Raw genomic sequence first — 27,418 nt, forward strand, 5'->3', positions numbered from 1 at the left:
GGAAGTCATTCCTGCCTGTAGCCATCAAACTTTACAACTCCTCCCTTGGAGGGTCAGACACCCTGAGCCAATAGGCTGGTCCTGGACTTATTTCCTGGCAAAATTTACATATTACTATTAATTTACATATTACTATTTAATTTACATATTACTATTTAACTATTTATGGTTTTATTACTATTTATTATTTATTGTGCAACTGTAATGAAAACCAATTTCCCCCAGGCTCAATAAAGTATGACTATAACTATGAGCAACAGGATGGCACTCTGAGGAACTGTATATAATGTTAAGAGCACTGCAAGGATCCACCATTTGGTCCTCTCAACCCCTTGTTACACATTGGTCATCAGGGCTCATCAATGTGTTGGTTTCATTTGAGGCTCGGGCAGATGATGGTCACATGATGAAATATTTTCAAGACCATCACATGTAGTAACACACACAAATTGCTGGAGGAACTCAGCAGGCCAGGCAGCATGTATGGAGATGAATAAACAGTTGATATTTGGGGGCCAAGACCCTTCAATGTGTTCTTCAGTATCTTGTGTGATACCGCCTGTCCTGCTGTGTTCCTCCAGCATTGTGTGTGTTTATTCCTTTCCATATATGCCAAGCCTCTGAATACACAGACATTCCTTCATAACATACATCAGGAGGAATTTCAAGAAGACAGAGGGTGGAAAATCCGTGGAATTTATTATGGAGGCCAAGTCATGATTGATAGGTTCTTGATTAATAAGGGTGCCAAAGGTTCAAAGTACATTTATTTATCAAAGTATGTATACAGTATACAATCTTGAGAATCATCTTCTTGGAGGCAGCCACAAAACAAAGAAACACAATAGAACCTATTCGAAGAAAAACCCCACACAAGACCATCAAAAGCCCAAAGTTTAAAAAAAACAAATCATGAAAATAATAACATTAACTGCAGAGTCCCTGAAAGTGAGTCCTAAAAATTGTGCCAATAGTTGCAGGCCACGGTGCAGAATCAGTTCAATGCTGAAGTGCCTTGATCAAACTGCACAAATAGAAAAAAAAAGTAAATAAAAACACAAGGAACATGAACTACAGAGACCCTGAAAGTGAGTCCACAGCTGCATTGTGTATTCAGCACTGAGGCGAGTAGGGCCCTTCCAGAAACTCAATGGTTGCAGGGTAACAGCCGCTCCCAAACTCAACCACGTGGAACCCAAGACTCCTGCAATTTTTACCTGCCAGCAGCAGCAAGAAGAGACCGTTCAAACGCAGGCAGAGGGCGCTAAACACCTGTTCATTTCCTTCTCTTATCCTCGATGATTTTAATCTTGCTTGACTCTTCAATCAGCTCAGAGTAATGGAGCCGACCACAGGTTCATGTTCTGCCATTAGGAATGGATGCAGTGGACACCCCCAGAGATGGCCGTAGCTGCACTCTCCACTCTCATCCTCGCCTTATTTCCCAGGAGATCGCAGAAGTGCTAGATTATTCAATACCTTTGAAATAATATTAAAAATGTCTTTCCAAAAAGTTTCCAAAGTAGGACAGGACCAAAACGTATGAGTTAAGGAGGCTATCTCCCCATGACATCTGTCACAAAGAGGGTTAATATGAGAATAAAAACAAGCTAATTTATCTTTAGACATATGTGCTCTATGAACAACTTTAAATTGAATTAGGGAATGTTTGGAACAGATAGAGGAAGTATTATTTTAAAGGTATTGAATATAGATATTTCTCCCCATCCTATTACCGCTATCTTTGGATTACCTAAAATTTCCAGTAATCTTTCCCCTTCAGCCCGTAGACTGATTGCATTTCTTACTTTAATGGCGAAAAGGTGTATTTTACAACATTGGAAGGAGATTAATGCCCCAACTACGTTCTTTTGGTTTTCTCAGATGATACTACGTTTAAATTTGGAGAAAATCAGAAGTAATCTTTATGATACTTCAGTTAAATTTGAACAGACCTGGAGATCTTTTATTCAACATTTTCATTTAATGTAATTTTTTTTTCTCTTTGCCTATATTTACATTCCCTTCTTGCTTTTTTAACTGTTTTTAATGGAGGTCGGGTTTGAGGATGTGATTGTTTTAAGTTGTTTAAGTCTACTTGTTACCTAGTTAGCCCATTGCTTTGCTTTGCTTTTTAGATTAGTTGCACGGTGGGTTTTTTGGGGGGGTTTTTTTGGGGTTTTTTCTTCTCTTTACTGATATGTATGAAAAATTAGTATACTATTATATTACCTTGTTATTTTATATCTAAACTGCACTGTTTGTACTAACTTTTTTTTCTGTATTAATATCTCTTGCAAATTTATATTGCCACAGTGTATTAATGTCTACATGGTTTACTTTTTGTGTACTAATTTAATAAAAAGATTTAAAAAGAAAGAAGTGCTAGATTATTTAGTCTCCTCAAAAATACATTCTTAAAAGGGGAGAAGGCAGGAGAATGGGGTTGAGAGGGAAAATAAATCAGCCATGAACAAATGATGGAGCAGACTTGATGGCCAAATGGTCTAATTCTGCTTCTACGTCTCATAGTCTGATCTGCTGAATTAGAATCATAGAGTGGTAGAAAAGTACAACACAGAAGCAGGCCCTACAGCCCATCTAATCCATGCCCTAATATTTTGGTCCATATTCCTCTAGCAGTTTGTGTGTGTTGTAATGGATTTCCTGTATCAGCAGAATCTTGTGTAGTGTTCATAAATGAACCAGATGACAATTTGTCAGAAGATTCATTATCTGCTTTCTACTGAGGTAGATAAAGAAACACTTCATAATCTACTGCTTCCTGCAGGAGCTAAATTGTGTCATTCACAACCCAACTTAGAAAGGTGAGTTAAATAGTTCTGCTGTGATTTTGTACTTTTAAAACTGTCTCTTGGATCTGTAAGTTGAGCAAACTAGGGCTTTTCTCTCTGGAGTGAGGGAGGATGAGAGGTGAATTGATATGTGTACATGATGTTAAGAGGCAGAGACAGAATGGACAGCCAGAGTCTTTTTTTCCCAGCGTGGAATTGGCCAATTCGAGGGGGCATAATTTTAAGGTGATGAGGTGGACAGATATCAAAAGTATGTTTTTGACACAGAGTGGTGGGTGGATGGAACCCTGCCAGGGGTGGTGGTAAAAGCAGATACGTTAGGGACATTTAAGAAACGCCTAGATAAGCATATGAATGATAGAAAAAATGGAGGGCTAGAAAAGGAGGGAAGGGTTAGATTGTTCTCAGAGTAGGTTAAAATATCGGCGCAACATTGTGGGCCAAAGGGCTTGTGCTGTAATGTTCTATGTGTTCAAAGAGGAAGAGGTGTATTTAATGCTAACTTTGAGAGACTTAAAATATAATTCTGCTGCTTAACTCTCCCAGCGTTTGCACAATGACACAAAAACAGAACTGCTGCCCATTCAGCGAGCGGCCTGGAGCTGCTGAACACGAGGAAATCTGCAGATGCTGGAATTTCAAGCAACACACATACAAGCTGCTGCGTTCACCAGCAATTTTTATGTGCGCTGCTGAACTGTGACTTTTGTTTTTATTCAGTGTTCATGTTACCTCTGCTCTTTGACTTCTTCCACCCAGATCTAAGACCCAGCTCTCAGACAGGACTCCTAGCTCCATAAGTGGCTAGGGCGTGAGTGAGGTATCCCGGCATCTTCTCTTCTCTTTACCTGAGCAAGCCAACAGCAAAGCACCTTCCCCTCACCAGATGGCGTCAGACGTCACGGTTGCAGAGTGATTGACGGTCTGATGGCCAATCAATGCGTAGAGTTGTGCCAGATGACCCAATTGTATGTCGCGAGGTGGGACATCCATTGGAGCTTCGTCGGTTGTCAAGAGAGAAGGTTCCGGAAGCTGCGTCTGCTTTGGATGGTGGACGTTTACCAAGTCGGTGCTGGGACCCGGGCCCAAGAGCGGGAGGTGGCGGTAATGTACCGAGGGTGTTCTCCCGTGTGTTCCTTCTGACCCAGTTATGAACTATGGGTTAAGATTTGTTCCCTCCAGAGCGCTGACGTTTAGAGACGCCCCCTCAGGTGTGGGCGTTTAGAGACGCTCCCTCCAGGTGTGGACGCTGACGTTTAGAGACGCTCCCCCAGGTGTGGTCGCTGACGTTTAGAGACACTACCCCCCTGTTGTGGGCACTGATGTTTGGAAATGGTGCCTCTAGTTGTGGGCACTGGCTGGTTTGGAGACCGTACTTCCGCCCTCGGTTAAGGACACCGGCTGGTTTGGAGACAGACCCTGGGTGTGGGCACAGCCTGATCGGGAGATTGTCCCCCTGGGTGTGGGCACTGGCTGGTTTGGAGATGGTCCCCTGGGTGTGGGCACTGGATGGCTCCTTTGAGTGGGGCTACTGATTTTCGGTATTTTCCTTGTCCCAAGCAAATGCTATGATTTAGAGCGAGAATTATCTTAAGAATGTGGCTGTCAATATTTTCGAGTGACGGTAGATAAAACTAGATTTTGGATGAGCAGTAAAAGATTCAAAGCTCAAAATCATTATCAAAGTACATATATGTCACCATTTACAACACTGAGATTCATTGTCTTGCAAGCATACTCAGTAATTCCAGAGAATAACCATAACTGATTCAATGAAACCCACACAAACTTGAGCATTGAACCATTCAAGGACATCGTGCAAATACAAAAGAAAGAAATAATAATAATACATAAATAAGCAATGAATATTGAAAACATGAGATGAAAGGTCCTTGAAAGTGAGGTCATAAGTTATGGGAACATTTCAATGATGGGACTAGAGAAGTTACCCCTTTGGTTCTGAAACCTGGAAGGGATCTGAGGGAGACCTTTTGCACCCAAAAGTGCCTGGAATATTCTGCCTGAGAGAATGGTGTAAACAGAGCTGTTGAGTGCATTTAAGAAGTGTCTTGGTTGTGGAAGGCCAGGGTCAAGTGCAGAATTGGATTAATACAGATGGATGTACACCTGTTAGCCTGGGAATGATGGGCTGAATGACTCCATAGTCTCTGCAACAGTAGGTGTTGCAGGCAATTCCTCAAGAAGGCAGTATCCATCGTGAAGGACCCTCACCATTTCAGGACCTGCCCTCTTTTCATTGCTACCATCTGAGAGGATGACACACACTCAATGTTTTAAGGACAGCTTCTTCCCCTCTGCCATCAGATTTCTAAATGGTTCGTGGATGCTACCTCCCTATTGTGCTGTCCTATTTATTATACAGATTCCTGTTGTAACTTACAGTAATATTTTTGTATTGCACTGTAATGCTGCCACGATGTACGTCAGTGATAATAAATTTGATTCTGAACTATTTGGAGATAGTTCCTTCAAGTTTTAGTTCTATTGCCCTTTCTCTTCCGACCACTCCATGTGAGGGTACTGAGCAATTCAGATCCTTTGGTAAGCTGATCTTACTAATGAATTTATAAATAGAACCTCCAAAAGCAGACACTGACCTATTTGAAGTCAGCCTGTGAAAGATATTCTCTAAATCACTTATTTATAGACAGTAAAGTACAATCCTTTGGAGATAGACCTTATGAGCAGACACTTTGATTTAGGGATAACTCCCTGTGAGTGGGTGGTGCTCCATTTTGGAAATGTACCTCTCAGGAGTATGCTTTGTGATGTCCCTGCTTCCCAGGAGTGGAAGAACTGCCTGGAAGAACGACTACCCATGGGCTTGCTATGCTACTGAACAACTTAATTCCTAAAATTGGACAGAGTGAAGTGGAGGGTAGCACTTACTCTATGATCCAATCAAATTCTGAGACCAGAATGGCAGTCCCTGACATGAAGACATTTTGTTAAATGTTATCGCAAGCCTATTGGAAGCATATGTCTTTCCAGTCATGGAGGGATGTGTTGCTCTCATTTGCATTATTTACTTAATTTAAAATTTAAATATGCATTTCTTATTGTAATTTTTAGTATTTTTGTGCATTTTACTGTACTGCTGCTACAAAAAGAACACATTTTATCACATCACAGAATCAGATTTAATATCATCAGTTTATGTTGTTAAATTTCTTAACTTTTTGGCAGCAGTACATTGAAATACATGATAAATATAGAGAAAAAAACTGAGTTACATTAAGACCGTAATATATAGGAGCAGATTTAGGCCATTTGGCCCATCAAGTCTGCTCCGCCATTTAATCACGCTGATCCAATTTTTCTCTCGGCCCCAATCTCCTGTCTTCTCCCTGTATCCCTTCATGCCCTGACCAATCAAGAATCTATCATCCACTGCCTTAAATGTACATAAAGACTTGGCCTCCACATTTGCCTGTGGCAAAGAACTCCACAGATTCACCACCTTCTGGCTAAAGGATCCACCATCCTCTTCTCTGTTCTAAAAGGACACCCCTGTATTTTGAGGCGGTGTCCTCTGGTCTTAGACTCTCCCATCACAGGAAACATCCACTCTTTCAAGGCCTTTCACCATTCTGCCATCTGATTCCTAAATGGACATTGAAGCTTTGGACACAACCTCATTTTTTTTTAATATACAGTAGTTCTGTTTTTGCACTTTAAAAAAAATCTATTCAATATATCTAATTGATATACTTGTTTATTTATTATTATTGTTTTATTTTATTTATTATTTTTTTCTCTGCTAGATTACGTATTGCATTGAACTGCTGCTGCTAAGTTAACAAATTTCACGTCACGTGCCGGTGATAATAGTAACCCTGATTTTGATTCTGATTCTGACCCCTCATTCTTCTGAATTCTAGTGAATACAGGCTCGGAGCCATCAAATGTTTTTCATATGACAAGCCATTCAATCCTGCCACACACATCAAAGTTGCTGGTGAAAGCAGCAAGCCAGGCAGCATCTCTAGGAAGAGGTACAGTCGACGTTTCGGGCCGAGACCCTTTGTCAGGACTAACTGAAAGAAGAGCTAGTAAGAGATATGAGAGGGGGAGGGGGAGATCCAAAATGATAGCCCTCCCACTTTCATATCTCTTACTAGCTCTTCTTTCATTTAGTCCTGACAGTGACTTTTCTATTGCCCATGGTGGGTTAAGACTGTAAAAGACATGTTGAGGTGAGTTTAACAGGCATCATACGTTCATTAGCATAGCTAACGTTATTTAAACTAGCTGGGTAGCTGCTAAGGAGCTACTCTATTGCAGAAATCCCACCTCTCCCGGAAGTTCCGGGAGTCTCCCACAAATTGATGGTGCTGCCTCCCTGAAATTAGTTTTTGCAGGGTGGGATGTCTGGTAACTTCACACACTTCATGCCCCCGATGCCTGGAACTTCCACAATACTATCACAGTGTCTTCCACAGTGAAGACTGATGCAAAAATATGTCTATTAAATAGTTAAGTTAAAAAAAGTGCAAAAACAGAAAAGTAGTGTTCATGGGTTCAATGTCCATTCAGAAATCAGATGGCAGAGGGAAGAAGCTGTTCCATTCACAAAGTGTGTGCTTTCAGGCTTCTGTACCTCCTTCCTGACAGTAACAGAGAGAAGAGGGCATGTCCTGGGTGGTGGAGATCCTTGATGGCAGACACTGCCTTCCTAAGGCACCACTCCTTGAAGATGTCTTGATACTATGGAAGCTAGTACCCATGGTGGAACTGACTAATTTTACAGCTTTCTGCAACTTATTTCGATCTTATGAGGTAGCCCCAGAAGATGATGCAGCCAGTCAAAATTCTCTGCAAGGTACATTTGTAGAAGTTTTCAAGTGTTTTAGTGGACAAACCAAATCTCAAATTCCTAATGAAATATAGATGCTGTCTTACCTTCTTTATAGCTGCAAAAATATGTTGCATATTGCATCATCTGTCAGTGATATAAATCCTGATTCTGATTCTAAACTGAGAATGCAATTTCATGACAGAAAAAGCACATGTCATGATATTGCTGAACAGATATGAATGTGCATGGGTCCATCAAATTAGGTTTGTTTCACTTTCTCATGAGGAGTTCTTTATTGAGTGCTTCACTGTTCATTTGAAAGGCAATCAAGGTACTTAGTAGCAATAGCAATTGACAGTGGTGTGAATCTGATAGTTAGTTTTCGGGCCTTTGGGAACAGCTGTGTTGTAATTCAGAGCATGTACTATTGTAAAGAAACCAACCTGTATTCACTTATAGAAACATAGCTCTTCAACATGATAATAACAGCTGAACTCTTCTATATCTCACCATTGCTGTTTCTTTATTGTTTTTAAAGTCCATTTTTTGGAAAATTAGAGTGGCTTACGGCAAACTGAGCTGCATAAAACATTTTGGGATAGAGAAGATGTTTTGAAGAGGGTTTGATGAGGCAGCGGTTGATACACTCTCTGAAAGTGGAACTTGTGATTCAAGAACATCAGAAACAGGAATTGACCATGGTTCCTCAAGCTTGCTCCACCGCCATTCAGTAGGATTAGATGGGGTGGTACAGTATCATAGTGGTTAGCACAATGATTTACAATACCAGTGACCTGGGTTCAATTCCCGTCTCTGCCTATAAGGAGGTTATACATTCTCCCCTTGACCCTGTGAGTTTCCTCTGGGTGTTCTGATTTCTTCCCATAGTCCAAAGACGTACCGATTGGTAGATTTAATTGTTCATTGTGATTAGGCTAGGATTAAATTGGGGAATTGTTGGGTGATGAAGCTCAAAGGGCCAGAGGGGCCTATTCTGCTCTGTATCTCAATCAATGAATACATAAATCAAAGGTTATTCTGTGCCTCTGGTCCACATGCTCACCAAGTCAGATTCAGGTTTAATATCATTTATGTATGTCGTGAAATTTGTTGTTTAGCAGTAGCAGTAGTACTGCACATAAAATATACTGTGGCAAGCATTCGGTCCATGATGACAGATGAGAAAAGCTCATTTATTTCAACTGATGTCTTTATTACATAAGCACAAAAGCAGACCGAATGCTATGACCAGGGGACAGGGGAGAAGAATATGTATATCAAATATAGGCAAATGGGACAAGTGTATGTGTGTGTGTGTGTGTGTGTGTGTGTGTATGTATAAATACTTCCATTCTCTGTGGCAGAGAACTCTAGAAGTTATGGACTTTAAGAGTGATTTTTTTTTTGGTCTCAGTTTTAAATGATTTCTCTTCCTAATTTCAGACTCTGCAGTTAGAGGAAGCATGTTCTTTGCATCTCTCCTATCAGACCATTTCAAAGTGTTCATCTTACAAAATTCCAGTGAGTGTGTGGATGCTTAAGTAGTAGGTTAATGAAATGTGGCACCTTATAGACAGCACAGTAGTAGAGCCTTTGGCCCAGCTTGTCCATGCTGACCAAGATGTGTGCCTGAGCTAGTCCCATTTGGCTCATATCTCTCTAACCTTTTCGGCATGGTAGCGTAATGGTTAGTGCAACACTTTACAGCACCAGCTATGAGATCGGGGTTCGATGCCCGCCACTGTCTATAAGGAGTTTGTCCGTTCTCCCCATGACTATGTGGGTTTCCTCTAGGTTCTCCAGTTTCCTACCACGTTCCAAAGACGTACAGGTTAGGATTAGTAAGTTGTGGCATGGCTATTCTGGTACGCGAAGCGTGGTGACACTTACTGATTTGATTTGATGCAAACAGTATATTTCAATGTACATGTGACAAGTAAAGTAAAACTTTAATCTTTACCTTTACATCTCTAAACTTTTTTTTATTTATGTAACTGTCCAAATGTTGCATTTGTATGCACCCCTACAGCTTCCTCTGGCAGCTTGCTCCATATATCCACCAGCAAATATGTACATAAAGTTGGCCTTCAGGCCACTTTAAATTGCTCCTCTTTCACCTTAAATCCATAACCTCTAGTTTTAGTCTTCTCTACCCCGGGAAGAAAGGACTGTGCCCCCTCACCTTCCTGTGCTCTTCATGATATTGTATACTTCTCAGCCCTTCTACCTTCCAGACTTTTCAGTCTCCCCTTTCAGTTCAAGCCCTCTGGTCATAGTCACATCCTTGTGAATCTTTTCTGCACCCTATCCAATTTAATTATGTCTTTCCAATATCTGGGCAACTAGATTTACATACAATGTTCCAAGTGTGGAGCTCTTCATTGTCTTGTACTGTTGTGGCATGACACCAAACTCTTCTGCTCAATACCCCAACCAATGAAGGCAAGCATGCCAAATGCTTCTTCACCACCCTGTCTACCTGTGCCTCCACTTTCAGGGAAGCCATATACTTGTATCCCTAGTTCTCTCTGTTCTACAGCATTTTCCAGGGCCCTACCATTTACTGTTTTGGTCCTGCCCTTGTCTACCTCACCAGAATTCACCACCTCAAAGTTCAAAGTAAATTTATCAAAGTATATACTGTATATGTCACCATATACTACCCTGAGATTCATTTTCTTGTGAGCATACACAATAAATCCAAGAAACATGATAGCGTCAATGATAGCATCTAACAAGACAGACAATGAATATGCAATAAACTGCAAATATGGAAGAAAATCTATGATAATAATGAATAAATAAGCAAAAAAATATTGAGAACATGAGATGAAGAGTCCTTGAAAGTGAGGCCATAGGTTGTGGGGAACAGTTCAGTGATGGGGCAAGTGAATTTGAGTGAAGTTATCCCTTCTAGTTCAAGTGTCTGATAGGTGAAGGGTAATAACTGGATATTGATTAGACTCGTGATCACAAACAAGAGAAAATCTGCAGATGCTGGAAGTCTGAACAACTCACACAAAATGCTGGAGGAACTCAGCAGGCCAGGCAGCATCTATTGATGCCAAAACGTCGACTGTACTCTTTTGATGTGATGTCCAGGGCTGGACTTTAGGCAGGGCTAGGCTGGGCTGCAGCCCAGGGGCCCGAGCTGCAGAGGAGCACAAAATAGGTAGCTATCATCATGGCGGACAAAAAAATACGAGAGTGGAGCACAGGAAAGAAAAAAGAAACAAGAAAAAGAGGACCGCGAGAAAGAAGCATTAAAAAAGACATCGAAATTGACGGAATTTTTTAAACCATTGCTCTTGTCACAGTCTGAGACAGGTGGACAGACGGAGACTTGTTCAACAGCTAGCGCTAGCACCAGCGTTAGCACAGAACCACTGTCCTTGCCACAGTCAGCAGCTAACGTTGAAGAGACAGAGAGCATAACTTTGGGATTCCCAACCACAGAGGCCTCCGAACAACCAAGTCAGGCCACCATTACTGTTAACGTTACCGCTACTGAGGATCCTTACAGCACTGATCCTGCTCGCTGGGGAAAGGAAACATTAGATGATTCAGTCCGAGCGTACTGGGCTAAGAAAGGGCGCTGGAGTCCTGCCAGAATAAGGATGTGGATATCAAAGCTTCGGAACGAGTATACAAACAGCAGAGACGTTTTTTCTCCAAATTTCACTTCAAACGCAAGCTCGTAAATGGTGAGTACATATCAAGGCAATGGCTCTTATATTCCCCTTCCACCGGCTGTGTGTTTTGTTTTGCATGCCGCATCTTCAGTGATGGTAACTGTCAGTCCATCTTCGAAACTGGCTTTAACCACTGGAAACATGCCGCTGAGCGTATAGGAGAGCATGAAAATAGCGAAAACCACAGGAAAATGATACTGACCTACGTTACACTGGCGTCTGACAGCGGAAGAATAGATACAGAACTGCAAAAACAGTTTGAGTCAGAGTGTGTCTACTGGACTGACGTATTGAGGAGAGTGTTGGTGGTTGTGAAGTTTTTGGTCGAGAGGGAACTGGCTCTCCGAGGCTCCAGTGACATATTTGGCAGGCCTGATAACAGCAACTACATAGGCTCAAATCCACAATGGGACAGGACAGGTTGAGTCGTCTTACTCTGATGTCACTTGAAAGTAATCTTGTTTGGAAACTGGATTTTAGTGATCTGATCAAGGACTTTGCTGCGAAGAAATCCAGAAGAACTAGGCTTTAATTTTGAAAAACAAGCATCTGACTTTGTAAATATCTAGGCTTGTGTGTCAGTGCTGTTCCTGTTTTTGTGGCAATAGGCTAATAGGTGACTGCTTACAAACTTAGTAAGTAATAAGTGGTCTTTACTCTGCAAGCCGTACAGTACAGCAATAGGTTAGTATGTGCTAGATCTCATTTTTCAAAAAGATTGTTGGAGTATTGTTAAGTTTCCCAGTTTGCCATAGTGCCATCTCTCTCGGCCTTTTTGTCTCTCATTTCCATTTTACTTTCTCAGAACACCCGGTTGAGAAAAATCCCTTGACAAAAATGCTTTGGCATTGTTTGAGAAATAAGGCCTATGGTATGTGCAGCAATAGCTAAATGAAGATTTAAGATTGGGTACATCATGTTACGTACCCTGTAACTGGGTTGCCAAACCAGCAGAAATGGATCACTCAGTTGGAGTCTGGATTACTAGAACTAAGAAAGTTTTATTAAAGAAACAAGCAACACAGTAATCGAGAGGATAATAAATGCAACAATTCAGCAATGATAAACCCACATGTGCACAGAATTAAGATAACAGTATCAATCAAACTCTATCGTTGTCTAGGGATAAATGACCAATTTCAAAGTGACACAAAGTTCAGTCCAATTTAGTAGTTCAGTTCGCAGTAATCGTTGCCATGGCGATGGACAACGTTGGGGGAGAGAGAGAGAACGGAACGACTGAGCATTCAGAAACGGCTTCCACTCACAGACCGGCGATATTTCTCACAAGCAGCTTTTCGGGCGGGTCCTTTGTGATGTCACCTGAGCTCACCGACTGTGACCCCTCCTCCAGATGCGGTCGATCCTCTGCAGTGAACCCGGCACCCAAGCGAGGGTGGACACACACCGGGTTCCCGCTGATCGTACCTTTCCACCCTGTGCGTTTAAGGTCCGGTACTTCCCACCGACTCGTGAGAGGCGCACCGCTTCCAGGGTCTCGTTACCTCGGGTGTCGTGTGTGTCCTGCCTTAGCGAACCTGTCCCTTTTTATCCCCCTGCTGGGACATCGCCTGTCCACCACTTCAAACAGTTCAGGGTTCAAAGGGGGAGCCGCTCCAGACAGCTCTCTCTCCCGTCCCTTCATTACACATCTCCAGATGCTGTTTCATTGTGTTCCTTATCTCTCTCTTGAAGACAGGTGGCAGACCAACTGCTGATCACACAGGACAGCTAACATCTTATCTGTGTGTATTCTCGTCACAATCATTCTTCGTCTCCCTCATAACTTTACTAAGCCAACTAAGCCTAGGTCAATTTTTGAGTGCTTTAGGTGCTGTCCTTCTAAGAATCTGCATGACTTTCTGTCCTCCCTCTTAAGGCCTGTAAGTTTATAGCCTACGTATTGTACTAAACTAATGTCTTGGTCCACAGCTTTGATATTTAGACCAGTACGACCTTTGCTCTTGTTCTTGCCTTTTTTTGCTTGGTACAGCAGCATTTTACGGTGTCAGCAGGGGCCCTGGCCCCACTAAATCTGGCCCTGGCCATGTCGTTATCTGCTTGGTTGGTTCAAAACATTGTGAACAGTTTAGCAGTAGAAGATTCTAACTGGCTAGCTTCAAGGGAGGTCTGTCAGAAGTGTTTGCTTCGCTGTCCATATCCTGAGATTACTGGCATTATATCCAACCAGATCACAACAACTAATCAATAGCACCCCAGAGGAGTACAGTATATAAGCGAGCATTCTGAGGAGACATCACCCTCAACTGTGCATTGATAATGACTTCTTGATAGGAGCTGAAACGTCTGCAAACATTTAGCCATGCTCTGAGATCAACCAAACTTCCAAATAGTCAACCCGACCTACCAATATTCTGCAAGGTTTATAAACTCACAATTTTGTGAGTATCACTGGACAAAATTATACCTGTCTCATACATTTAGGGATTCTGATTTTTAATCCTTGATATTTAAGGCAATTTATATTGCAAATAGATTATAAGAAATAGTAGATGAAGATCTCTTTTCCTAGAATGATACAGCACAGGAGTGCATTCAGCCTATCTTTCAAAGACTCCCTTGTGCTTTCCTCACAGCTCTGCTAATATTTTAAATATGGACTGACTTCCCTGTGAAAGTTCCTGTTAAACCTGTTCTCATTGTTCTTTTGGGCAACAGGACAAATTATGGGGTACTTTTTAAAAAAAAAAAATTTTTCTCATCATCTCAAGTTTTCGGTTATGATTTGATTGCCTTAAACTTATGTTAATTGCCTTTTAGCCAATGAGTCTCAGCTAATTTTCTTGCAATTCTCCATCCTATTGGATTAAAATGCACATCCCCAAATGCTAAAAGTTGTATTACAATGTCAAATAGTTCAGATCTAACTGAAATGATTGAAACCTTGAACTCATTAAGACAAAACAAAAATGTTACTGGTGCCAGATATTTGAAATTAGAAACAGAACTAATTTTCAGCTTTTCAGCACTTTATTTGCAGGCAATTTTTCAGCCAATTTTAACATTCTTATTGGTCTGGAATATGCAATAACCTCATATTGGGAATATGCAATTTTGTTTTCCTCCTACCTTGAACAGAAGAGGGCCTTACAGATAGCAAGCTGGAAATTTCAGAGCCAGTTGAAATGCTGTTGTACTCAAACCATGGTTTTAGATGTCCCACTTGACTTTTAGGGTGGTGGGGTGGAGATGTATCTCTACCAAAGGAGGTGTAAAGTGCTCCTTCTCTCCACTAGCCTGCAGGTCACCCTTGGGCAAGGTGTAGCACCTGCTTAGTCCTCTGATCAGGGTCACGTTAAGCCATGGGAGCAGGTGGTGAATGGTCGTATGAGCAGCCGGTGCAGATCACAAGTTCTGGTTATGTGACCACCGACACCAGGCAGACAATCTTTGAAGAGTATTGATAATGGCTGGGGTCACCCGTCTTGTAAAGGCACTGCCCAGCAGAAGGCAATGGCAAACCACTTCTGTAGGAAATATTTGCCAAGAACAATCATGGTTATCGAAAGACTGTGGTCCCCCATGTCATACTGCACAGCACATAACTAATGAAAGAACAAGATGTAACTGTTGAATATAGAACAGTACAGTACAGGCCCTTCAGCCCACTATTTTGTGCTGACCCATTCACCTGCTGTAAGATCAATCTCATCCTTCCCTCCCATATAGTCCTCCATTTTATTTTCATCCTTGTGCCTATCTAAGAGTCTCTTAAATGTCCATATGAATAATGCTGTACCATTTCATAGGACATTATAGTTAGCATTTCTGACAGTGAACAATTGCCCATTGGTAACTTGATGAATCAGCCTCCTGTATAGCAATTGATTAAGTGAAAGGTTGTCATTGGAATGTACTGTTGGAAATTTTTCTGTGCTGAGATGGAAAGTGGAGGATTGCAGGATTGCATGGCTTGTCATATGAAGAACGTTGATGGTTCAGGGCCTGTATTCACTGGAATTCACAAGAATGAGGGGTGACCTAATTGAAGCCTGTTGAATGGTGAAAGTTCTTGAAAGAGTGGATGTGGAGAGGATGTTTCCTATGGTGGGAGAGTCTAAGACAAGAGGATATAGCCTCAGAATAGAGGGGCATCCTTTCAGAACAGAGATGAGGAGGAATTTCTTTAGCCAGAGAGTGGTGAATCTGTGGAATTCTTTGCCACAGGTAGCTGTGGAGGCCAAACCTTTTATGCATATTTAAGGCAGAGGTTGATAGATTCTTGATTGGTCAGGGCAGGAAGGAATATGGAGGGATGTCAGGAGAATGGGCTGAGAGGAAAAATGGATCAACCATGATGAAATGGTGGAGCTGACTTGATGGACGAAATGGCCTAATTCTACTCCTATATCTTATGATCTTATGGATACTGAAAAGCCTAGTTAGAGTGAATGTGGAGAATCTAGGTTTGCTGGCCACCACCTCTGAATAAAGGGGTGTCCCTCTAAAAAGGAGATGAGGAGGAATTTCTTCAACTGGAGGGTGGAAAATTTGTTGCCATGGACGACTGTGGAGACCAAATCATTGGGTGGTAATTAAGGTAGATGTTCATAGGTTCTTGATTGGTGACACGGTTAGAGGATACAGGGAGAAGGCAGGAGAATGGGGTTTTTAAAAAAATCAGCCATTTGAATGGTGGAGCAGACTTGATGGGCTGATTGGCTTAATTCTGCTCCCAAATCTTATGGTCTAAATCTGGATTACTAATGGATTTTGCATTTTTTTTAAATTAGAGGCAGCCATGCCCAGCTCCCTTCTATGGGCCGTAGATGTACATGGCAAAGTGTACACTCTTTCTACAGCCAATCAGTACTGGGAGTTGTGCAAAGATGCAAGCTTGGAATTTAAGAGACTGGCAGCTGTCAAGCAGTGCTGTTGGGGAATTGCATGTGACCAGCAAATCTACGTCTATGTCCATATGAACGATGTTCCAATCCGATACCAAGAAGAGACCTATGAAAATCAGGTATGGAGTTTTCAAGTTGGATAACAATTGGTGTACATGAGTTATCACTTCAAGTGAGATAACTTGTGTACACGTGAAGTCATAACTGTTTTCTGTACATAATTAAAGATTAGCTTTATTTGTCACACATACTTTGAAATATACAGTGAAATGCATTGTTTGCATTAAATTTTGGGCAGCCCACAAGTGTCCCACGCTTCTAACACCAACACATGCCCATAACTCACTAACCCTAACCATATGTCTTTGGAATGTGGGAGAAAACTGGAGCACCTGGAGGAAACCCCTGCAGTCACGGGGAGAATGTACAAACTCTGTACAGACAGCAGTAGGAATTGAACACTGATCACTGATTGCTGGTGCTGTAATAACGTTACGCTAACTGCTATGCTGCCATGCTGCCACTGCTATTTATGGCTTTCATTGACTGAGGTGCAGTATAATGTAGAATTTTTGTAATGTGGTACTCTTGGAACATAGAAATATTGTGTTACGGAGTCAGCGATTGGGTTACTTGAACTCATGATCCCATGATGTGAGTTCAAATTCCAAGGAAAGTTAAGATAAGATTAGATTAGATTTGTTTTATTTGTCACATGCACATCGAAATGTACAGTGAAATGTGTCATTTATGTCAATGACCAATACAGTCTGAGGCCCTGCTGGGGCAGCCTGCAAGTATCACCATGCTTCTGATGTCAACATAGCATGCTCACAACTTATTAACCCTAACCCGTATGAGTTTGGAATGTGGACGAAACCAGACGAGTCAGAGGAAACCCACACGGTCACGATGAGAACGTAAAACCTCCTTACAGACAGTGGCAGGAATTGAACCCCAATCATTGGCTCACCATTATGTGATCCTCCTGCTGCCCTAGATAAAAATTAACTAATTGAATAAGCCTGAAAGAAAAATAAAGTTATAATAAGGATGATTGTGAATGATCTTACTAACCTTCTGGATCATTCCTATTCTTTACAGATGAAAATCTGCTGCTTTTACAGTCTTGCTGATGCTCAAATCCAAGCAATGCCATTCATTCTAGTTAGGGAGGGACAAGTCCTCATCTCATCAGTCAAATAGAAAAACACACATTTAATTACTCTGAAGTGCGGTGATTGGTGTAGTTTAGGGAAATGAGCAACTAATTTTTCCTGCCAGAGTGAAATATGATGACTGTCATGGGTTAAGGGTGTAAGTGAAATGTTTAAGGGTGTGAGAGTATAGAATGAGCTGCCAGTGCAAGTGGTACATGTGAGCTCGATTTCAATGTTTAAGGTAAGTAGGATAGGTACATGGATGGTAGGGGTATGCAGAGTGGGTCAGTAGGAGAAGGCAGTGTAAATGGTTCAGTGTGGACTATTTGGGCCGAAGGGCCTGTTTCTGTGTTGTGATTTTCTGTAACTATGTCTGACTAACTCATGTGCTGAAAGTTTCGGGAGAAAATATAAAAATTGCTAAGACTCTGCTGCGGTCGTTTATTTTAGCTCTGATCTTTAGAATCCAATCAGAGTGATTTTTGACTGCATCTTTGATCATATATCACCTGGGTGTTTGGGCTTGATTGCAATGTTTCGGTATATATGCTTTCATATCTAAGTACCAGTGGGGTCAAAATTCAACATTGTGCTCCCTGAACGGATATAATTTTCTTATCCGTTTACTTATTTGGGTGGTTGTCGCTGTAGAAATAAATATGATCACCCTTCAACCAGAAAGCGGTGAAACTGTGGAACTCATTGCTAGAGACAGCTTGGAAACTCTGTCTTTAGGTATATTGCTGATGTTGATAGGTTCTTGTTTAGTAAAAGTGTCAAAGGTTATGGGGAGAAGGCAGGAGAATGGTATTGAGAGGCATATTAAATCACCCATGATGGAATGGCAGAACAGACTTGATAGACCAATTGGCCTAATTTGCTCATATGTTTTATATTCTTATAAGAAGGTGAATATTTATATTTCCACTTGTGCTGTGTTGCAATTTGGACAACAAGACCACTTTTTAGAGACAAATGCGTGGATTTTTGTGCTTTATGCCTCAGATTAGAGTGGCATGGTAGTGTATTGGTTTCATAGCGCTTTACAGTGCCAGTGATCATGATCGAGGTTTAATTCCCACCACTGCCTGTAAGGAGTTTGTATGTTCTCCCTGTGAACACATGGGTTTCTTCCAGCTGCTCCGGTTTCCTCCCAAATTCCAAAGACATACAGGTTGGGGTTAGTAAGTTGTGGCATGTTATGTTGGCACTTGCTGGGTGCGCACAGCATATCCTCAGACTGCGTTGGTCATTGTCCATAAAGAAAGCATTTTACTATATGTTTTAATGTACATGTGACAAAGAAAACTAATCATTTAATAACTTTATCTTTAAGATTTGTCTGGTCTATTTTATGTAGCGTTGGAATCCAGTGGATGGTTTCAGTGACCACTTGTTACCCAGTGACCGCTGGCAGTGGAGTGATGTTACAGGATTGAAGCATCAACCCCTCAATGAATTCAAGCTTGCATCACAACACTGGGAGTGGGAATCCAGCTGGTACGTGGATGAAAATATTGGAGGAGAGCCAACAGAAAAAGGGGTAAGAGATTATGATGAATAACTGTTTGTATTGAGTCCACTTGGTAGTGATAAACTGTCAGTGTTCACTTTATTAGGTATACCTGTACACCTGCTTGTTAATGCAAATGTCATGTGATAGCTCTCGGTGGATAAAAGCATGCAGACATGGTTAAGAGGTTCAGTTCTATTGCTGGAATGATTGTTGGTACCAGATGAGGTGTTTTGAATATCTTCGAAACTGCTGGTCTCCTGAGATTTCATACCCTAGAGCAGGGGTTTCCAACCTTTTTTTATGCCATAGACCAATACCATTAAGTAATGTGTTTTTGGGTCCCAGGTTGGAACCCCCAGCTCTAGAGTTTACAGAGAATGGTGTGAGAAACAAAAAACATCCAGTGAGCGGCAGTTCCATGGGAGAAAATGCCTTGTTAATGAGAGAGATGAGAGGAGAATGGTCAGACTGATTCAAGCTGACAAGGAGGTAACGGTAACTCAAATAACCATATGTTACCACAGTGGTGTGCAGAAAAGCATCTCTGAATGCATGACACATCAAACTTTGAAGTGGATGGGCTACAGCAGTAGAAGATCCTGAATGTACACTCAGTGTCTCTTTTATTAGGTACAGGAGGTATCTAATAAAGTAGCCACTGAATGTAGATGCAAAGATAATGAAGTATTGCTGATTACCATGGAATGAAGGGAAGGAAGGAGGGCACAAGGGGGAGGAGATAGGCGGGTTTGAAGAAAAGAGAGGGTATCCAGAATGGGGAATGCAATGGCATTGAACTGTATCTCTGATTTGGAAATAGTTTTTGCCAAATCCATGTTTATAGACTAGAGACATGCCATTCACCTTGCTGCAGTGTACTAATGGTACTAATTTGAAACCTGTAACTTAACACCTAAACCCATTTGTTTCAGGGTTGGACTTATGCCCTAGATTTTCCTGCCACTTATACAAAAAATAAGCGCTGGAACTCTTATGTGCGTCGGCGCCGATGGATCCGATACAGGAGGTACAAGTCATGCAACACCTGGGCGAAGGTTCGTAGACCAGTCCATCTTCCGGCTGGCTTTAAGAGTCCTATAATAATTTAAGATAACACTGCTGACTAATCTCGCTGTTCAAGTCTTCTGTGTGGAGGGCTTGTAGTACATGTATTGAATTAACTTATGAACAGTTTGATTATAAATGAGATGAGTTTGTCCACTGCTTACTGTATACAAGTCCTCGTTTGCTTACTGTATACAAGTCCTCGTTTGCTTTCTTCTTAAGTAATAAATGTAAAAGTTATAAAATTAGGCCATTCCCAGGTAACAAATGGTTCAAATGGTTTTGTTTATTGTCAGAGAATGTATACAGTAATCCATGAAAAACAGAAGAACCCCAAAAGCGTGAACAACAGAAAAATGTTAGAACTCCAAAGCCCCCTCTGACCCTTCCCCATGCAAACATCAGCAAAGCCTCAATGCATCAACCCCCCTCCCCCACCCATTTCAGCAAAAAGTGTCAGTCCCACCACCCACCAAGCAATAGCAAAGCACCCAAAGTGAGACCATGTTCTGCAGTCAACAAAAACTACTGTTTACCCAACAGTTCAACATGCCACAGCCTCTGTCTCTCTCACTAACAAGGGACAGACAGATGTCACCCATTTCACAGTGAGAGGAGAATAATGGCTGTTTTTCCATAAGTTAGAAAATAGATTTTAAAAATCATTTGGTATAGTAACCATACTTCTGTATTTTTATAGTGGTTAACATCAAGAGAACTTCAGACTGATAAGAGAAAAACAATTAAGTGTGGAGAGAAGAAACTATTTCTTTCTTTCTTAGATTATGTACAAGACAGACTTCCAAGTTTAACAATATTATGGGAGCTTGCTCGCATGTAGGTGTGTCTATAAGTCAGGTATTTGTAACCCAAGGACAGCATGTACTGAAAGTAAAGTTACTGCATTGACCTATCAACAGGGTATGGCTAGAGGGACAAGCCATCTGCAGGAGGAACTCAGTAGGTCAAGCAGTATCTGTGGGAGGAAGGGGTTTGTCTTAACCTTGCGTCAGGATTTGTCAATAGATGGGCATGGATATGATGGGCTAAAAGGCCTTTTTCTGTGCTGTACGGCTCTGTAAACTCCATATTTGTCAGTTCTGGCAACAATAACATATTTACTATCTTTGCTTCAGATGGGTTGAAGCAAACAGATAGGCTAAGAATGAATCCCATTCCAAGATGTTGGGATATGCTAGAATTATGGTATACATGGCATGAGATATTCTAATTCACTAAATACAAGGGAGCTCAATATTAAAATGATTAGAGGAAAGTATAGGGGGGATGTCAGAGGATAGGTTTTTTACACAAAGAATGGTGACTGTGTGGAATGCACTGCTAGGGGTGGTGGTATAGGCAGATACATTAGGGCTATTTAAGAGACTCTTAGATAGGCACATAGATAGTAGAAATATAGAGGGCTATGTAGGAGGGAAGGGTTAGATTTGATCTTAGGCTAAGTTAAAAGGTTGTTACAACACCATGGGTTGAAGAGCCTGTGCTTTGCATGTTTTATGCATCTATATATGTGGTTGGGCACCACAGTAGTGCAGTGGTTAATGTCATGCTATTACAACTCAAGCTGTCGGAGTTCAATTCCGGCGTTGTTCTGTAAAGAGTCAAAGCTGCCTTCCCATGGAATGTGGGGGTTTTCTGGACACTCTGGTTTCCTCCCACAGTTTGAAGATGTAGTGGGTACGTTAATTGATCATTGCAAATTTGTCCTATGATCAGGTTAGAGTTAAATTGGGGTTGTTGGGTGGTTGCTGGGGAAGTATGGCTTGAAGGGCCTATTCCATGCTGTATCACTAAATAATATATAAATGACTACGTAAATAAATTGTTCAAGAATTGGGGAAGAGGGTCTTCTTCCTAAACTGTGCCAAGGAAGACACTTGCCTACATGCTATGATGCCCTTTGCAGCATAGACATAGACAGACATACTTTATTGATCCCGAGGGAAATTGGGTTTCGTTACAGCTGCACCAACCAAGAATAGAGCATAAATCTAGAAATACAAAAACCACAAGCAATCAAACAACAATATGCAAACTATGCCAGATGGAAATAAGTCCAGGACCAGCCTATTGGCTCAGGGTGTCTGACCCTCCACGGGAGGAGCTGCAAAGTTCAATGACCACAGGCAGGAACAACCTCCCGTGACGCCCAGTGTTGCATCTCGGTGGAATATGGCCGGGGTCCAACAGCAAAAAGTTCAATATCCGGTCTACAAACATGTTCTTTGATCGTAATATGACCAGGATTGCACTGTCCGTTGTTAACCAGAACAGCAAGCCCTCAACTCCTTTACGCTTACTGCTCTCAGTGCACTTCCGGTCAGCCCGAACGGTCTGGAAGTCCACCATGGAAAAGTTTTGGTCGTGTATGTCCACGTGCAGTCCAAGTGGAGAACTCCTCTTCTCCATAAGTCTCTGTTGTCTCGACCTGGCCCTCTTTCCTCACCTTTTTGATCCCTCTCTGCATCCTCTGTGTGTTTTCCTCCAGATTTCAGCTGGGATGTCCGCCGCTCTGCTCGCTAAACCAGTCGACATAAGTGCAATCAGCTGGTCCCTGGAATAAACAATGCGACCATACTGCTACCTCGCTAATGAGACGTGTCCGAATGTAACTATTTCCAGCGCTAAAAACCCAAATAAAACTCTCTCTACCAGCATGTTAGAGAGGGTGCAGCTTCAACATGTTACCACGAAAAAAAATACAACAAATAACATAAGTTAAAAAAGTAAGAAAACTAGTCAGAACAGCTGTAACAGGCTGCATGCACGACTGGCGCATGCGCACTTTTGTGCAGAGAAACTCTTTGGTAAAGATGGCGCCAGTGTACAACGCTCCTTCAGTCAACGTCTTCTGGACAGACCATGAAACCATATATTTCAATTCTTTTATATCTTTTACATTTGTTTTTTTATTTTGAAAGTGATACTGGAACTGTTGGAGCCTGTGGTTTGCAGTTTGGAGATAGATTGGTTGTTTCAGTGCTTTGCAAGCTCCGAGAGAGTTCTGGGATGCAGAGATAGTGTGTCCGAACCTCATGGCAAGAAGGTTGTGGGATGGGGCGTGAACCAATATTCGACTCCATCTTGTCAATTAAATCTTCCATTGTTCACCAATTAAAGGAACGAGGCAGATTGAGGGAGAAACATAAAGGCGAATGTGCAAGATGAGTGCCGGCTGCCGGTCTTTTGATCGTTGGTGAGATTGTTCTGCGGCAGAGGGGGAAGACTACCTTTTGATCACTGCTGGAATCACTTGGCTACAGAGAGAGGAGACTGTTTTTTGATCACTGGTGGGTTTGTTCTGCTATGGAAAGGGAAAGGCTTGCCGCTGGGCCCAGAGAACATTACCCAGGTTTTCTGTGTTTTAGATATGGACTTAGACTATAGACTTTTTTTCAGTCTTATAGTTTTTTATATTCTGTGTTTTCTCATTTTCTTTTTGTATGCAGAGAAGGGGATTTGGGGGGTCAACATGCCTGTTCCATTTTTTGTTTGTTTTTTTGTGTGGGGAGGAATGAGTTGAGGGTTGATGATTGTGCTGCCAGTTCTTTTCCTTATTGGTTTTGTGGCTATCTGGAGAAGAAGAATTTCAGAGTGGTAAATTTTGATAATAAATGAACCTTTGAACCTTTGCAGTCTGTAGTGCAGCTTTTGATGTGTAATTTCTGTTGTAATTAAGTAAACGCAAAAGTCAATACATACACAGCATTAAGCAATGTGGTCATACTAGATAATCAGTTTTCATGATGTTGCTTGAGAGAGACGATAAACATTGTGCAGGACTTTTGAGTTTTCTCTTGTGTTTGATAGAAAGAACTTGAAATGTTCCAAGTTTAATTGTCATTCAACCTTCATCCATGTGTACAGCTAAATGAAACATTGTTCCTGCTCCAAATGGACACAACAACTATGCTGTGAACAAGTAAAATCTGCTTCTAACAGGCAAAATGATTTCTTCTACCCTTCACACAAGGATGGGGAAATCATGTTACAATGATTGGTGCCATTTCAACTGTTGTTTGGCAATGTTCGTCTATTAGGATAAGCAGGAGCAAATAAAAACAGAAAGAAATAATGGATTACTATAGATGATGAATGCAAGATATCTATCTGATTATCCAGAGGCACCATTCTGAATTGTGATTGTGAATAAAATGTGCTGAATTACCATGTCAACTTGGGCCATACTAATCCCATTTATATTTATATTTTATATTGTTATATTTTATTAAATTGTAATATTTAGTTTTATATGATATATGCTTTATATGATATATGTATTGTGGGTGCACTTTCATCCGGAGGAACATCGTTTCACTTGGTTGTATATATGTAGCCAGATAACAATAAACGAGCTTAAACTTGATTTAGAATAGGCTAAGAACACTGTGCATTCAGTATAATCCTTTATTGGAATCAGGTTTATTATCATTGCCATACAGTATTTTGTGAAATGTATTGTTTTGCAGAGGCAGTACAGTGTAATGCATAAAATATTCTATAAATTACAATAATACATAATAATGAGGTAGTGTCATTGTCATTTCAGAAATCTGATGGCAGAGGGGAAGAGGCTGTTCTTAAAACATTGAATGTGTGTCTTCAGGCTCATGTGCCTCCTCCCCAATGGTAGTAATGAGAAGAGGGCACATCCTGGGTGATGGGGGGGGGGGGGAGAGTGCCTTAATGATGGAGGCCACCTTTTGAGGCCTTGTCTTTTTGAAGATGTCCTCAGTGCTAAAGAGGCTAGTATAGAGATATACAAGAAGTTTGCACGATTGTTAGGGATTGATCTCTCATCAAACTGAGGGGCAGTCAAACAACAAAGAACTGGGCAAAAGCTATTTATCCCATAGTTGCAGGAGGATGGGAACTGGAGTGTCAGAACAGTTATTGGAGAGCTTATGGGGGCAGATGTTGGTAAGACCTCCGACAAAATTAGGAATCAAAAGGTTGAGCATGGTGCAACTAGTGTCCTGAGCTGCATGTATTTCAATGCAAGAAGTATCGTAGGAAAGGCGGATAATAGTGCTGAAGACGAGGTAGCTGGTTTACAAACAGAGACCATGTGTAGTGAGGAGAGGCTGTTGATAGGGGCAGAATTGCAGTGAAAACAGGATTCGTTGCAACATAAAAGGCGGACAAAGTCGAAAAGGGTGAAAACAGAACTGAAGATGTTATATTTGAATGTGCGCAGTGTATGGAATAAGGTAGATGAACTTTTAACACAGTTGCAGATTGGCAAGTATGATGTTATAGGCATCACTGAATCATGGCTGAAATAAGATTGTAGCTGGGAGCTTAATGTCCGAGGATATATTGAAAGGGCAGGTAGGAAGGCAGAGGGAGCAGTATTGCTCTGTTGGTAAAAAATGAAATCAAAGCATTAAAAAGAGGTGACATTGGGTTGGAGGCGTTGAATCATGGTGGATAGACAAAGGAGAATTGGTTGATATTGTGTACTTGGAATTTCAGAAGGCCTTTGACAAGGTGCCATGCATGAGACTGCTTAACAAGCTATGAGCCCATGGTATTACAGGAAAGATTCTAGCATGGATAAAGCAGTGGCTGATTGACAGGAGGCAAAAGTATGGGAATAAAGGGAGCCTTTTCTGGTTGGCTGCTGGTGACTGGTGGTGTTCCAGACGGGTCTGTTTTGGGACCAATTTTTTTACGTTATATATCAATGATTGGGATGATGCAGTTGATGACTTTGTTGCAAAGTTTAAAGTTGATATAAAGATGGGTGGAGGGGCAGGTAGTTTTGAGGAAGTAGAGAGGCTGCAGAAGGATTTAAACAGATTAGGAGAATGGGCAAAGAAATAGCAGATGGAATACAGTGTCGGGAAATGTATGGCCATGCACTTTGATAGAAGAAATGAAAGAGTTGACTATTTTCTAAATGGAGACAAAATACAAAAAACTGAGGCGCAAAGGGACTTGCAAGTCCTTGTGCAGGATTCCCTAAAGGTCAATTTGCAGGTTCAGTCTGTGGTGAGGAAGGCAAATGTAATTTTAGCATTCATTTCAAGAGGATTAGATAATAAAAGCAAGGATGTAATGTTGAGACTTGATAAAGCACTGGTGAGGCCTCACTTGGAGTATTGTCAGCTGTTTTGGGTCCCTTATCTTAGAAAGGATGTACTGAAACTGGAAAGGGTTCAAAGGAGGTTCACGAAAGTGATTCCAGGATTGAATGGCTTGTCATGTGAAGAGCATTTGATGGCGTTGGGCCTGTATTCACTGGAATTCAGAAAATAGGGGTGACCTCATTGAAACCTATCGAATGGAGAAAGTCCTTGATAGAGTGGATGTGGAGAGGATGTTTCTGATGATGGGAGATTCTTAAGACCAGTGGCCATAGCCTTAGAATAGAGGGGTATCCTTTTAGAACAGAGAGGAGGAGGAATTTTTTTAGCCAGAGAGTGGTGAATCCATGGAATTCTTTGCCACAGGCAGCTGTATAGGCTGTCTTTATGTATATTTAAGGCAGAGATTGATAGATTCTTGATTGGTCAGGGCATGAAGGGATATGGGGAGAAGGCAGGAGAATGGAGCTGAAAGGAAATTTGGATCAGCCATGATGAAGTGGCGGAGCAGACTGGCCTAATGGCCTAATTCTGCTCCTATATCTATGGTCTTATCTTACCGTTGCAAGAAAAAGTTTGTGAACCCTTTGCAATTACCTGGTTTTCTGCATTAATTACTCATCTAAGTCACAAATATAGACAAAGACAATCTACCTAAACTAATAACACACAGACAATTGTACTTCTTCTTGTCAATACTGAGGACATCTAAACAACCACAGTCTTGGTTCAAACAAAGTATGTGAACTTCTGGGGTAATGCCTTCTACAAAAGCTATTTGGAGTCAGGTGTTCCATTCAATGAGATGAGATTAGAGGTGTGGATTGTGGAGATGTCCTGCCCTATCAAAAAAAAGGAAACACAAAGTCAGGTTACTGACAGATCCTTCTTTTCTCAAGAATGGTCTGTTTGTGTGCACCGTGGCTCAATCAAAACGACTTACAGAGGATCTTAGAAGAAGAATTGTAGAGATGTATGAATCTGGAAAAGGCTAAGAAAGCATTTCTAAAGACCTGAGTGTTCAAATGGAAGAAATTCAGTACTGTTGCTAATCTCCCTAGGAATGGGTGTCCTGCATGGATTACACCAAGAGTGCAACATGTAATGCTGAAGAAGGTGAAAAAAACAAGGGTAACAGCAAAAGATCTTCAGAAATCTTTAGAACTTGCTGAAGTCTCTATTCATGTGTCTACTATAATAGAAATACTGAACAAGAATGGTGTTCATGAAGGACACCACAGAGGAAACCACTGCTCTCCAAAAAAAAGCAGCTGAGATAAAAGTTGAACTTTTTGGCAGAAATGCATACCGCTATGTTTGGAGGAAAGAGAACACAGCATACCAACACCAAAATCTCCTCCCAACTGTGAAG

The 27,418-nt window shown here is 41.4% G+C and overlaps 1 protein-coding gene across 4 annotated transcripts in view; it reads left to right on the plus strand.

Moving 5' to 3' along the window:
- The first annotated feature begins 3,706 nt into the window (after positions 1–3,706).
- Positions 3,707–27,418, plus strand: part of tecpr1a (tectonin beta-propeller repeat containing 1a) — a 107,432-nt gene continuing 83,720 nt past the window's right edge. For 3 of the 4 annotated variants that reach the window (XR_010019350.1, XR_010019351.1, XM_063059369.1), the window contains exons 1-4: positions 3,707–3,920; positions 16,082–16,314; positions 18,716–18,898; positions 19,804–19,926. Coding sequence is in view for 2 of the 4 variants with exons in the window: in XM_063059369.1 (XP_062915439.1) it covers positions 3,755–3,920; positions 16,082–16,314; positions 18,716–18,898; positions 19,804–19,926 (705 nt within the window). In the remaining 2 variants the exon portion in view is untranslated. Of the gene's footprint in view, positions 3,921–7,637; positions 7,660–16,081; positions 16,315–18,715; positions 18,899–19,803; positions 19,927–27,418 lie in introns of those variants that run through there. The other variant, XM_063059370.1, reaches the window with a different exon arrangement.

Source organism: Mobula hypostoma, chromosome 9, assembly GCF_963921235.1.
Source record: "Mobula hypostoma chromosome 9, sMobHyp1.1, whole genome shotgun sequence".
Lineage (NCBI taxonomy): Eukaryota > Metazoa > Chordata > Chondrichthyes > Myliobatiformes > Myliobatidae > Mobula > Mobula hypostoma.